Here is a 13,429-nt window from a genome sequence, read left to right as displayed (position 1 = left end):
TGGGGAGGGGAGGGAGAGGGAAAAAATGAGGATCTGACACCAAAGGCTCAAGTATAAAGCAAAGTTTTGAGAATGATGATGGCAACAAATGTGCTTGACACAATGGATGTATGTGTGGATTGTGATAGGAGTTGTATGAGCCCCCAATAAAATGATTGAAAAAAAGAACAACAAAAAAACAATGTCCATATGTAGATGTGGTGCCTGTGGCTGCTTGTGTGGCAGGTGCCGTGGTCTGTGTGTCTTCCTAAGGGCAGCTTTGAGGAGTATGACCTCTTCCACTTTGTGGGTCCTCCATCCTTCTCCAAGGTCATAGAGGTCAGTGTCCTCTCGTCCAGTCATTCACCCAACACTCCCTCCTGGTTCCAATGTTGGCAGAGTGCTTTGGATACAAAAAGACCCTTATTGATACTTAGACCGAACAGCAGCTCATCCTTCCCCTTGCCCCAAAGAATCTCTGCTGCATTTTCAGTCTGACCCACTGCCTCCACTCTGCCGACAGCCTCAGGCCTCTGGGTTCCTGGCTTTGCCCTGCCAAGACGCTCCCATCTGGCCTTCTTGGGGGAGACAACTTTAATGCAAATGTTTGTGATCTGTGCCCAGAGAGAAGACGCAAGATGTCCAAGAAAAGGTCCCTTGTTCTTAAAGAGAGTCCAGTGTAGAGGGAAATTCATGGATTAATTACCATGATGTTTACAGTGATGTTTTCATGACAGAGTACTAAAAACAGATGTCAGCAGTCCCATTTTGCTTCCCAGAGATCTTTATCCCCCGATTCACCAAAGTGTGTGGATGCTTTCTGATTGTGCCAGTGCCCCTCCGGACTCAGCCCCATGAAGGACAGCTCGGGATGTTATGACCGCCACATCGGGGTGGACTGCTCGGACGGCTTCAATGGCGGCTGCGAGCAGCTGTGTCTCCAGCAGATGGCGCCCTTCCCAGACGAGCCCACCTTGTACAACATCCTCATGTTCTGCGGGTGAGTGGATGCCTCCGGGCCGGGACATGCGGTGGTCAACTCGGAGATTCACCTAGAATGAGGCGTCACCCTAAACCAGCCCTAGAGTCTGAGCACCACGTTAGTAGGATAGGAAGAGGAACTCTTTTATGTATTTATTTTTAAATCATTTCCTTGGGGGCTTCTCCAACTCATGACAATCCATCCATCCATTGTGTCAAGCACCCTTGTGCAGGTGTTGCCACCATCATTCTCAAAGCATTTGCTTTCTACTTGAGAGGAGTCCCCATGGCATGCACAGTCAATTATGAGCTGGGCTGCCCACAACCAGATCAGCAGTTCGAAACCCCCAGGGGCCTCTACTGGAGAAGGAGGAGCCTTTTGCTCCAGTGAGGACTTACAGCCTCAGAAGCTCACAGGGAGGTTCCCCTCTGAACTGACTGCATGGTGCTCTTTGTGTTTACTTTGAGTTTTCAGGAAAATCTAGTCCACTGCCCATCGTTTATGTCTGGGGCTGCCTAAACCAAGAGTTTGGTAGTGCTGTGTTCACCCGGGATTTTGTGAGAAAAGGATTCTGTCATCTAAAAGCTTGGTCAAGATGAGGCAACACTAGCCAATTATCAAAAGAAAGAGTGCGGGGTCGGGGTGGAAGCATACTTAACCCCTGCCCCTCTGTCCACCTATGTTGTGTAGCCAGCTATCCCTCCTCAGGCTTAACAATTCCTTGGCACGGCTGATGAGCCTGGGCCTGTGGGTGGCCCTTGCACCCCCCCCGCATTCCACATCTTCCCCGTAGACTCTGTACGGGAGCAAGTGACTTCAGATTGCCACCGATTTACATTTTCCTTCTCATATTCTCTCAAAATTTAAATTCATAGTTTTGCCAGTGTTATATTCAAAGACATTTTATTCTATATTTATAAAGTAAATAGAATTCTGGCCCATTGTTCCCATAGCCATAGTTGGTTGATCTGTTCTTCCTCCCTTCGCCCTCTCTTCCCTGGCAGGAGCTCAGGGTCTAGCATTTTCTCTGTCCCCCACCACCCCCCTCTTCAGAATGCCTACTTTATATCACAAATCATGTGGGCCCCAGGGCTGCAAAGATGAACGGCGTAGTTCTAGCCCTCAAGGATCTCACAATCGAATAGATTTGCAAAGAAAATCAATGTTTATAATAATAAAAATGAGGTGGATGGTTGCTAAAATCCAGCTCCTGCTGAATAATCATGAACCAATTATTTAGTAGCACTGTGATGCTATTTTATTGTATTTCTTTGCAATTGAGCAATTTCCATATTCTGTTTCTTGTAAAAATCACACTCCCTAAGTAGAAGCTTGCTCTTCATTTTAATGCTCTCTATAATGTTATCATTATGATTGACCCCGGTCAATTAGCAGGGGTGAAATCAGCCAAGTTTCATAGATTTATTGAATAAACATCTTTGTGAGCACCTGCATTGTACCGCTGGAGCCAAGTCAGGTATCAGGCCCAGGAGAAACAACAGGCAGTCCCTGCCCACAAAGGAATTTAAGTGGGAGATACGTCCATGAGTACAGAGCAAGTGGAGTGCGGAGCCCTGGGGAAGAGAAGCTGTCAAGATGCTTCCGGTAGACTTTATTTGAACCAAGCAACTATTGTGTTACCAGGAAATACTGGGCTACAGTTCAGGGAAGAAGCCTCTTGGTTCTCTTGTACCAGCCACTAATCTGGTTTCTCAGCGGCTGCTGTGGTTCTCTGGTCACATCTGGTGCCTGCACTAATGCAGAGCGTCCAAGGGAGCTTCTTTCATGTTTCAATCAGCATTAGGTGCACATATCTGCTCCTCTCTCTCCAAGGTGCTATCTAGAGTCTGCCAAAAGAAGTCTTTGTTTTGAGGTTCTTCGAAAGGCAAACTGAATTGCATGCACTTACAGTTCAAGGGCTCAGCTCACACCTGGATACACAAACATATGTATGTGGCAAATGGGGAAGGCAGCAGCTCCACCTACATGGACAGGGGCCTTGTCTGCACCTCTGCAAACAGTGCCTTCGACAACAGTGAAGGGGGACCTGCTGTGTGGTGGACTCTGTATGAGTGCTTCACACCCAGCCCCTGGCTGTACCGTCTCAATAACCCAGGGAAGCAAGTACCTGGTTTGTTTTGGTTTTTCTCTTTTACAGGTGTGGAAGCTGAGCGCAGATAGGCTCATCAACTGGCCAGGGTCATCCAGTAAATGACAATTATCGCCATTCCGATATTGCATCTCGTGACTTTACAAAACTATAATGATCTAAGAAAGAGGCTTTACCTTGGTACAGCCACTAATGTAGCTAGTAATAAATGGTCCGTTTCTGAATAGATCGCCTCTACATTCTAAATGTGGTAGATTTTTAGGGAGAGACCCAAAATAAATCAATACTCTTTTTAAATGATAGCTTTATCAAAGCAGCGGTTCTGACTGGAGCTAACAAATGCATGTTCTTCTCCATATCACTACAAATAAGGTGCAATTAATGACTTGCGAGTCATCAACTCATGTTTACCAACATTAGCAGTGCTTTTCCATTACCGTGCACCCATGTAACAGGGAGGATGCCGGGGAGGGCGGGCTCAGTTAATGGTGCACACGGAACAAACACCTCGCGTCCCAGTGTCTATAGTTCAGGAGGGCTATTCTGAGAGGGAGTTATTATAGGCCAATCTTGTGCTTGGATACATTAAAACAGAACACAGGCAGGCGATGATAAATCTTTCTAATTTCTTAGTTGACTTGTCACAGGATCAGATTAGAAAGTTATTAATTTCTTAAGCACACTGCCATCTTTTTGCAGCCTGATTACCCTCTAAATAAATGCAAGGCCTGGCCATGGAGACGGCTTCTTGAGAAAGACTAGAATGTATTGAGCTGAAATGCGTTAACTCATTTATAAGCAAAATCTGCACATACCTGAACCTACTTTGGAAACCAGGCCCGTATTCAAGAAAGAGGTCCCCTCCAGAGACTGGGAAGTCCTGGAGGCTTGAGAGAATTGGCATGATCACATTCTGGCAGGAGATTTGGGTCATGGTCGTAGGAAAACACATTATAAAAGGGTCACATCAAATTGGAATAGTCATCATTGGAACACTCATCATGCTACCCTCTCCCAGAGGCCTTTCCCCACCAGTGGATAGGGTTGGTGACATAGTTCAGTGATGGAATGATTTCGGACCTTGGCTTTTCCACTCTGCAGGTGCATCGAGGATTACAAACTGGGTGTGGACGGCCGCTCTTGCCAACTCGTCACAGAGATCTGCCCAGAGGGAGGTGACTGCGGGGAAAGCAGGGAGCTGCCCATGAACCAGACGCTCTTTGGGGAGATGTTCTTCGGTTATAACAACCACTCCAAGGCAGTGGCCACCGGACAAGTGCTAAGAGGGACCTTCAGGTGCGTCTCACATGCACAGAGTCGATTGTTCAGAGCTGCGGATGAATTTCTTCCTGGCAGAGGTGGATGTTGGGCCTATGCACCACCACCCCAAATTGATACAGATAACACAGCATTTGCACATTCAGCATTAGCCAGTTGTACAGTTCAGTGACACAGCCCTGCATGGAGATTAAGATCTCAGAATAAGGCGATTGTGAGACTGCCTAGGAGGATGGGACACAGTTTCTCTATGGGTCTTCTCTCAGTATACACTCTTCCTCACAGAATCCGCAAACCATGTGACCTCTGGGCAAACAGGAAAGCCCTAAGTGAGCTTTCACTTTGCCCAGGCAGAGGATGCAAGCTTTTTCATAAAAGTCACCCCCAAATACCCAATTGCCTTCTGAGTGGAAAAGCCTGTGTGTGAGTTAATTAGAATACTAGTCATTGCTGGGTTGATTGTGACTCATCGGGAGCCACCTGTGTCAGGGCAAGCTGTGCACCCATAAGGTATTCAGTGGTTAATTTTTACATAAATGGATTGCCAGGCATTTCTTTTGAGATTCCTTTGGCTGGACTCCAACCTCCAACCTCTTGGTTAGTAGCAGCATTAACGGCATCACCCAAGGACTCTCAGTCTAGAATAACCAAACCAAAACAAACAACCCCAAACCCGCTGCCATTCAGTTGATTCCTATAGGGTGTCCAGGACTATAAGTCTTCCCAAAAGCAAACAGCCCCATCATTCTCCCTCAGAGCAGGTGGACGGTTTGAACATCTGGGTGTGTCGTTATCAGCCCAGAACCTCGCCCACAGCCCCAGTGGGGCTCCATAGTCTAGAACACTGGTCCTCCAAGGACCTAAGATTCTAGGAAGCCTGAGCATCCTTGAGATGCTTTCATGGGATCTTCAGGTTCTGTCTTTTCCAACCACAGATATTCTGGAGTCACTTCTTTATATTTCAAATCACAGATTGCAATGCATTGAGTGCAGACATGAGGTTTCAGCTGCTCTCTAGAAAGCCAGCTGTTCAAAAAAATTGCAGAACATGTAAAGTAGTGCCACCTCCTAACACCAGTTTTGAAGGGGACACAGTTACTGTATTTTCATAAAACCTACTATATTTTAGTTGTTTTTATTTTATCTTTACAGTAAATTGAAGATTGTTTACAATCCTATTTATCTTTGAGTATGGTAAATGTTGACAGATGTAGCCCACAGAAACAGAAGTTGACTGAAAGCTCAGTTACTGTCAACGCCGAGAAGGGGTCCCTGATGGAGGAGTGATTCTGAGTTTGGCTGCAATCTGTCAGGTCAGCCATTTGAAACCACCAGCTGCTCTGTTGGAGAAAGACGGGCCTTTCTACTCCAGAAACAGTTACTGCCCGGGAAACTCAGGGCAGTCCAACTGTGTCCTCAGGGCTGCTATGGGCCAGCATCAACTCAATGGCAGTGAGGGGGTGTGAACGCAAGGGGTCTTGACCCCTAAATATTCCAAGCTACCCAATTAGAGGAGCGCTGGGGCCTAGTGGGTCTCCGATTGGCCTGCTAACCACAAGATCGGTGGTTGGAGCCCGCCATTGCGCCTCGGGACAGAGATGAACCTTCTGCTTCGGTAAGGATTTACAGTCTCTGTGAGACGCACAGAGGAGCTCCGCTCGGGCCCACGTGGTTGCTGTGAGTCAGCATCAACTTGCTGGCAGGACGTTTGCTTTTGTTTCACCGATCTAAAGCATATCTAGACGATGCTCCCTTTGAAATGTGTCCTTGTTTTAAGATATTTAAATATGACCTCTTTGGAACCCAAGGGAAAAGTGCTTTCCAGGCAATAATGGTGGTGATGTTGTTTCTGAGAAGTGCGATGCTAGGTAGTGATTCTTTCAGAAAAGAAGAAGAAAAATAGGAAAGGTATCCAGTCATGAAGCCACGGAATTCGGAAGCTGATAGCCACCCAGACCCAGAATCTTGGGAGCAAACTGACAGTAAATTCCGAACCAACTAGGTGGTGGAGTCAGACGCCCTTTTCTGTTACAGATGGGAGACCTTACTCATATGTGCTCTTTTAACCTGAGAATTCATTTGCTAAAGGCAAGACACGGGTGAAGAGAGATTTAGGGAGTAGGTCAGAGAAAGGGGAGCAGGAGGGAAGAACACCCCCCCTCCTTTGATCCTTTGAGTTGACCAGCTGGCTCTTCAAGCTCCGCCACCACCCACATCCCCCTCCCATAGCCAGAGGTCTGACTGGAGATGTTTACGTTGAATGGGGAAGAGGGGGAGGGGAGAGGAGGAGTTCAGAAAGAACGCATGCATTTCTAGGTAGAGAGGGAGATTATCTGTCAAGGAATGGATTTACCTGATCACCCAGAAAATGAAGGTCTGCTCCTGTTTCCAGGCAAAACAACTTTGCTCGTGGTTTAGACCAGCAGCTGCCTGATGGCCTTGTGGTGGCCACTGTCCCTCCGGAGAACCAGTGCCTGGAGGAAGTCTCGGAGCCCACGCCTGACCCAGACTTCCTGACTGGTGAGTGCCCCGCCCCACCCTTCTTTACCCTGCAAAGCCGGCAGCTCCCTCGGGCCACATAAAATCAAGACTCTTGACCTGGTGTTTATTTTGGTTCTGAGCCAGTGACGGTCTTGATTCACCGTAACAAAGCTTAGTCCTAAAACTGACCACTGATAAGATAATGTGTCGGTGAAATTGTCAATATTATTATATAGTCATCTGCAAAATGGTGATAATGATACCTTTTACTGATAATCTCAGAGTGCTGCTTGGAAGACAAATGAGAAAATAGATGTGGACGAGTTCAGAGTTCCTGGTGGGAGTAGAGGATGTGGTCAGGTCATCTAGTGGCCTCGCGAGATGCCGGGGTGCTGTGTTAGCCTGAACGTCCATTATTGCTCTGGTTGGCAAGGCCTGCTGGAGTGGTATGAGGGAAAAGAAGACGGTGGAGTGTAGCGTCACACAAACCTGGTTGGAATCCTGACTGGTACTTCCTAGTTCTATGGCATAGAGAGCTGAGTCTCACCTGGTCTGATGGCCACTCGCTGTAAGATAAGACGACCCTGTTTGTTCCCAGTGTTGTAATACACTGGTCCTCCTCTGACCACCCCCTCCACACACCCATGCCTGAGCTCCCACCCCATGCCTCTGAGACACCTAATGACACTTCCTGTGTGGAAGAAGAGACTTCCAGGTGCCCGTGGACCACTGAGGTGTAACCACCTGGGACTCCGTGTCACTTGCTGCAGTGCTGGAGCTGCGTGTTGTTGGCTTTGCTCATTTCTCTTTCACTCCTCTGCCTTCTCATTCGATAGCTTCCTCGTTCTTCCTCCCTTTTCATCCTCTTTTCTGAAAGTGGTCAGCAGTTTGAAACCACCAGCTCTCTGTAAGCAAATGATGAGGCTTTCTACTCCCGAAAAGAGTTGCAGTCTCGAAACCCACGCGGGCAGTTCTAGTCTTCCTTACAGGGTCTCTGTGAGTCAGAATCAAGTCAATGGCAGTGAGGTTTGTGGTTTTCTGAAAGCATGGGTTGAGCTTAAGATAGTCTCTCCCAGATAGCAGGTTATGTTCAAAACTTCAGTTTGAACCCAAACTGGACAGTAGGCCTGTCCAAGGTGAGAGAGAGATTAACAGGCCCTGGAGTCTGAGAGCTGCTGCGCACTGTCTGTGTGAGCTTAGAGTTGCCACCTACCTTCTACAAACAAGTGTTATTTTACATGCGAACAGGAGTGTTATACTATAGGCATACCTTGTTGTAGTGTGCTTCACTTTGTAGATGCGCGCGCGTGCGCTCGCGTGTGTGTATTTAGTAAGTGAAGGCTGCTGGCAATCCTGTGTCCCACTAGTCTGTTGGTGCCACTTGTCCAACAGCACGTGCTTGCTCACTATTGTGTCTCTGTGTCACATTCTGGCAATTCCTACAATATCTCCAACTTTTGCATGATGCTGTTGCACATAATTTGTATGTGCAGTGGAAACCAAAAAAAATCATGCAGCTCCCTTACTGTGATACCCATTGTGCTGCGGTGACCTGGGATGGAGCATGCAAGTGTCCCTAGGTGTGCCTGTGCTGTCTTCTGCATAGAATTGATATCAATAGTCAATAAATAGTCAGAGTGTTCTAGCCATTCTTGACACATAATAGGATCTGCCTTTATTAAGTGGATAAATAAACAAAGCCAGCAAGAATATAACATGACGAGCCAAGCTATGGAATGGTGTTTTCCCTGAGTAAGAGAAGGAGGGAGAACAAGAGAGAAAACAATGAGATACGTCAGAGGCCAGAGTAAATGTCTTTAGAAAGTACTCTCTCTCTCTCTCTCTCTCTCTCTAACACACACACACACACACACACACACACACTCACTCACTGCTAAAGAATTTAAAATGCAGCCTCAGACCCCATCCCTAAAGCCTACATCACTGGCCGGAGGGCGTCCAAAGCCCACATCATTTGCTGAGAAACACTTCCCTCTCCAGCTTTACGTAAAGTGCTTTGGAAAGAGGTGAGTGATGGTACATACCAACAGCGCACTAATCACTTGGCCTCCACTTAAAGACCCACCAGGACCTCAGCCTCAGACACTGCAACTTACTGGGGAGGTAGTGGTCGGCACACTGGGCGGTCATGCAGAGCGCATCTGAGTGCTCCTTGAATCTGTTCACGAAGAGTGGGTGGGAAGATTTGGGAAACAGCCAGGGAACATGTGTTTGAATCCATCTCTCTGGCAATAAGGAAGATGCCCAGACTTGATCGTCATGTACGACAGAAGCATCTTTTCTGCCCCATGTCCTTGTCCTAGCTCTCTTCTGGATTCGGGGATACAGGAGGCATAGAAGAATGATGCAGCGGGACACTTCCGTTGCTCATGCTCTTGAGGCAGTGGAACGTGGTTAGAAGTGTAGAGGGAGCTCCTCTTGACCTGGCCACGTTCCTACCCAACCTTTGTTTCCAAACGACTTTGATTAAGAAATGGAGCCGGTAAGACCAAGACCACCCATTTCCATCAATTCTAGGGAAGAGCATAAAGCCTGGATGGGTGGCAAACCACCACCTCCTCACCCTCAAACTCCAAACCCAGGGCCATGGAATGGATTCGGATGTATATAGAACAGGGTAGTGTGTTTCTACTCTTGCTGGGAGCAGAAAGAATCTATTTAAGAGACGGTTGACAAGAAATGATTTTCCCTGGGATTGATGCTCCAGCATCTGGTGACATTTCCTAGATCTTTCCCAGGATTACACGGTCAGTCCCTCACCATGCTGTGCAAGGTACTGCTGGGGGGCAGCATCTCCATCCAGCCACAGGCTGGGGGCACGTTAGAGCTAACGTGAGCTTCAGAATCTGCTCCATCAGCATCTTCTTTTCTTCATGAGACCCCAGGGCTCCACTCATATACAGGCTCTGTTTGTAAATACTTTCGTAAAGACTCTAATGTCGCATCCTTTCAGTGATTGGAAACATTTTTTGCATGAACCAAGTTGAGAAAAATCCTCTGGTAAAGAACTCCATTGCACTTTATTTAACCCAGCCTTCACCAAACCTAGATAATTTTCCTTAGATAATTTTTTTTAACCTATAACACCCATTTCCATCTCACAGAATGACTGGTTTACAGAATGCCCTGAAAAGTCCCCACACCTGTGCTTTCTCTTGCTGATCACTTTGCTCTTCATCAAAGTCTAATTGCACATGCTGAGCTTCAGGAGCCTTTTTGAAGTTAGAAGGGGACAAAAAGAAAGTAGCGCAGCGACTGGTTGAGGAGCTAGATGAGGCTCGGAGCCGCATCTGTCAGGCCTGTGAGATGTCACACTCATTAAATCAATGTGACATTTTTTAGATTGGCGCTCCTCAGAACTTGCGGTTCATTCAAAGGAAACATCTCTCAGTTTTAGCACTCGGGGGCCCTACTGGACACCCCCTCCCTGACATTCCAAATAAAATAACAAAAGTAAAAGAAGTATTTTCTCCCTTCTTTCCCTTCTATAAGTTTGCATGTAAGATCTGTTCAGACTTTTTTTTAAAATAATGTTCTCTCTCAAGAAAACACAGACAGAGTTTGGAACAGAGTCATTCAGAAATGTGTCCCAAAATAATAATAAAATAAAACACTGAAGGCGGCTGCATGTCAAGGGCACAGTGAGGAAGAAATCATATGACCCTGAGAGAAGGGATATGCTTTCAAATACCTTGTTTTCCTTTGTAACTAACGGAAATGCCATCTGTCAGTGGGCACAGAACAACGTTTCCCGAGCATTGCCAGTTAGGTCAGGGTGCCCCACGGCATGGTGCCTCAGAAACGTGTTCGGGGGGATTGAGGCTTGGCAGTTAAGTCCTGGCTTCCTTCTGGAGGAACCTGGGACCATTGGCCCCACCCCACAACCCAGGCCTGTTCCTTTACCTTTGTTTTTCCTCCTTTTTTTTAACATTAAAGCTGAGGAAGTTACAATGAAAACACTAATTAAGAAATAAATGCCTACTGATGGGCCAAAGCCCATCTGCAGACAATTGGACATTTTCCCTCACAGAAGGGTCACAAGGAAGAGAGGAGCCAGTCAGGGTGCAGTATAGCACCAATGAAACCTGCAACTGTCCTCTAGTTCTCTAATGCTTTCTCCCCCCCCCCCCCACTATCATGACCCCAATTCTGCCTTACAAATCTTGCTAGACCAGAGCATGTAGACAGGTACAGATAAGAGCTGGAAACACAGGGAATCCAGGACAGATAAACCCCTCAGGGCCAATAATGGGAGTAGTGATACCAGGAGTGTAGGGGAAAGGTGGGGAGAGAAAGGGGAAATCAATCACAATGGTATGCATATAACCCCCACCCAGGGGGACAAACCACAGAAAAGTGAGTAAATGGAGACATTGGTCAGTGTAAGACATGAAAAAAAACTGTATAAATTATCAAGGGTTCATGAGGGAGGGGGAAAATGAGCTGATACCAAGGGCTCCAGTAGAGAGAAAATGTTTTGAAAATGATGATGGCAACATATGTATAGATGTTGACACAATGGATGGATTTATTGTGATAAGAGCTGTAAGAGCTCCCAATAAAATGAAAGAAAGAAAGAATTGCCAAGTTTACACAGGGCAGATGAGAAGATAATGAGGATGGCAGTGAGCATGCCCCCATGATGGAAATATATGTACCTGGTGCCACTAGCGTTTCTGAAAGGGCTTCGATGCCCGTCTGTTTCCTTCTTGTGTTCTCAAAACCTGCTTGTCAATTAGGTAGACGTGAGTACCATTATTCCCACTTCATAGGCAAGAAAACAGAAACATTGAGTTACTCACTTCAAAGTCCCATCATTGTAGCTTGGAATCCCAGCGATGGAAGGAAGCCAGAGACCATCCCAGCAAACCTCTGCTTTGTAGATTCCTCACATTTCATGCAGAGAGAGGGGTCTGCTTCAAGGTCAGTGCACCTCAAGGACAGCCCGTGGTCAGCGGAGGCTTGTGGTCAGTGTGTGTTGCTCTGATGTGGAACAGGTCTCACGAGAGCTTGCAGACTAGGAAGAAAGGCCTGCCAATCTACTTCAGGATATCAGCCAACAAAAAACTTGTGGCTCACCTTGCAAGGGATCATGAGAATGGTTCAGGATCATGAGAATGGTTCTGTGGTGCAGTTGCACATGGGGTCACTGCAAGTCAGGGACCGATTTGATGGCAGCTAACAACAGTAACAACTTTATGAAACAATTGGGAGCCGAACGCTCTCTAGCCAGGTGGCCAGAGTGCAGACACCGGCGGCTGTGACCACCAGGCCCTCCTGGGGCAACTAGCATGAGAACTTTGCCTGATAGGGAACAATTCCGTTAAAGTGAACTTCTCTCTAAGTTGAAAATCTTCACGTATGATGCGTTCTGCTTGTCCCTAATAGACTTTTCAGTACAACAGCAAAGCCAGGGAGCTCACATAAATAAGAAGCCCTGTTCTATAGAACAGCTAGTCCCACGGAGCATGCGCATGCCCAGCACGCGTGACAGGTCCCCTTGAGGGTGTGGCTGGTGTCCTCAAGTTCTGTGAAGATGCTCTTGGAGGTGGTGTAAAAGTAGAAGACAAACCCTGGGGTAGGATGGCTTCCACTGCAGAACTTGGCTGTTACTGCTGTGGCTGAGCCACGTCCACATCATAGGGCCCCTGTGGACCACAGAAGGAAGCCTGCGTGGCTTACCATTGTTACCCCAGAGACTATTGTTGCAGGCACTGTGTCCCTCCCTCCTGTGAAGGCGCTTCCTTTTTTTTTCTCTTCCTCTGCTTTACCAAGCAGGATGTCCTTCCTCTGAGTCTGGACTCTCCTGAGAACAATGCCGAAGCATGCGACGCAAAGTCTTGCCACTTTCACCTTAAAACATTTTAGCGGCCCTTCTTCCGAGACAGATGTGTTCCTTCTTCTGGCAATTGATGTTGTATTCAGCATTGTGCTTTGCCAACACCCTTATTCAAAGGCATCAACTCCGTTTTCAGTTCTCTTGACTCATTGTCCAGCTTCCACACTGCGCGTGAGGCAATTAAATGTAGATGGCGTGGGTCAGGCACACCTTGTTCCTCAACATGACATTGTTGCCTTAAAATACTTTCAAGAGATCTATTGCAGCAGATGTTCCAAATGCGAGACTTCGTCACAGGCTCTCTTGACTGCTGCTTCCATGGGGCCTTGATTGTGGACCCAAGTGAAGTGCTACTTCTGACCACGTCACTGGCACCCTTCTCTTAGTTTCTGTAATTTACTTTTGATTGCCTGAGATAAAGTTTGAGCAACTGATTTACTAATCACTATTCCTGACCTTTTTCCTTTTGCCCTAACAGTAATTATTCTCCTGTGATTCATGCAGAAATGGAAATTTGTTCATCACCCAGCTATTTTTGATCAATGTTGACAATCAGCTAATTAATCCTGCCCTCTCTCTTCATTCACTTAGGTGATGAATTCGCTGCTTTATCCTGTAGAAAATATGTTGTAAAAATTACAGGACTGTGTGTGTGTGTGCATCCTGATGTCACTGTTTAATAAGTATTAGACTGCTGATTACAAAATCAGTAGTTGAAATCCACCAATTGCTCTGCAGG

The 13,429-nt window shown here is 46.9% G+C and overlaps 1 protein-coding gene across 1 annotated transcript in view; it reads left to right on the top strand.

Moving 5' to 3' along the window:
• Positions 1-13,429, top strand: part of ASTN1 (astrotactin 1) — a 402,092-nt gene that overhangs the window by 283,963 nt on the left and 104,700 nt on the right. Inside the window, exons 12-14 of the mRNA XM_004706713.3 lie at positions 813-979; positions 4,173-4,367; positions 6,742-6,869. Coding sequence (XP_004706770.1) covers positions 813-979; positions 4,173-4,367; positions 6,742-6,869 — 490 coding nt within the window. The remainder of the gene's footprint in view (positions 1-812; positions 980-4,172; positions 4,368-6,741; positions 6,870-13,429) is intronic.

This window comes from Echinops telfairi, unplaced genomic scaffold (genome assembly GCF_000313985.2).
Source record: "Echinops telfairi isolate 266 unplaced genomic scaffold, ASM31398v2 ScPeMD7_7424;HRSCAF=8462, whole genome shotgun sequence".
NCBI classification, from domain to species: domain Eukaryota; kingdom Metazoa; phylum Chordata; class Mammalia; order Afrosoricida; family Tenrecidae; genus Echinops; species Echinops telfairi.
This window is presented reverse-complemented; position numbering and strand designations above follow the sequence as displayed.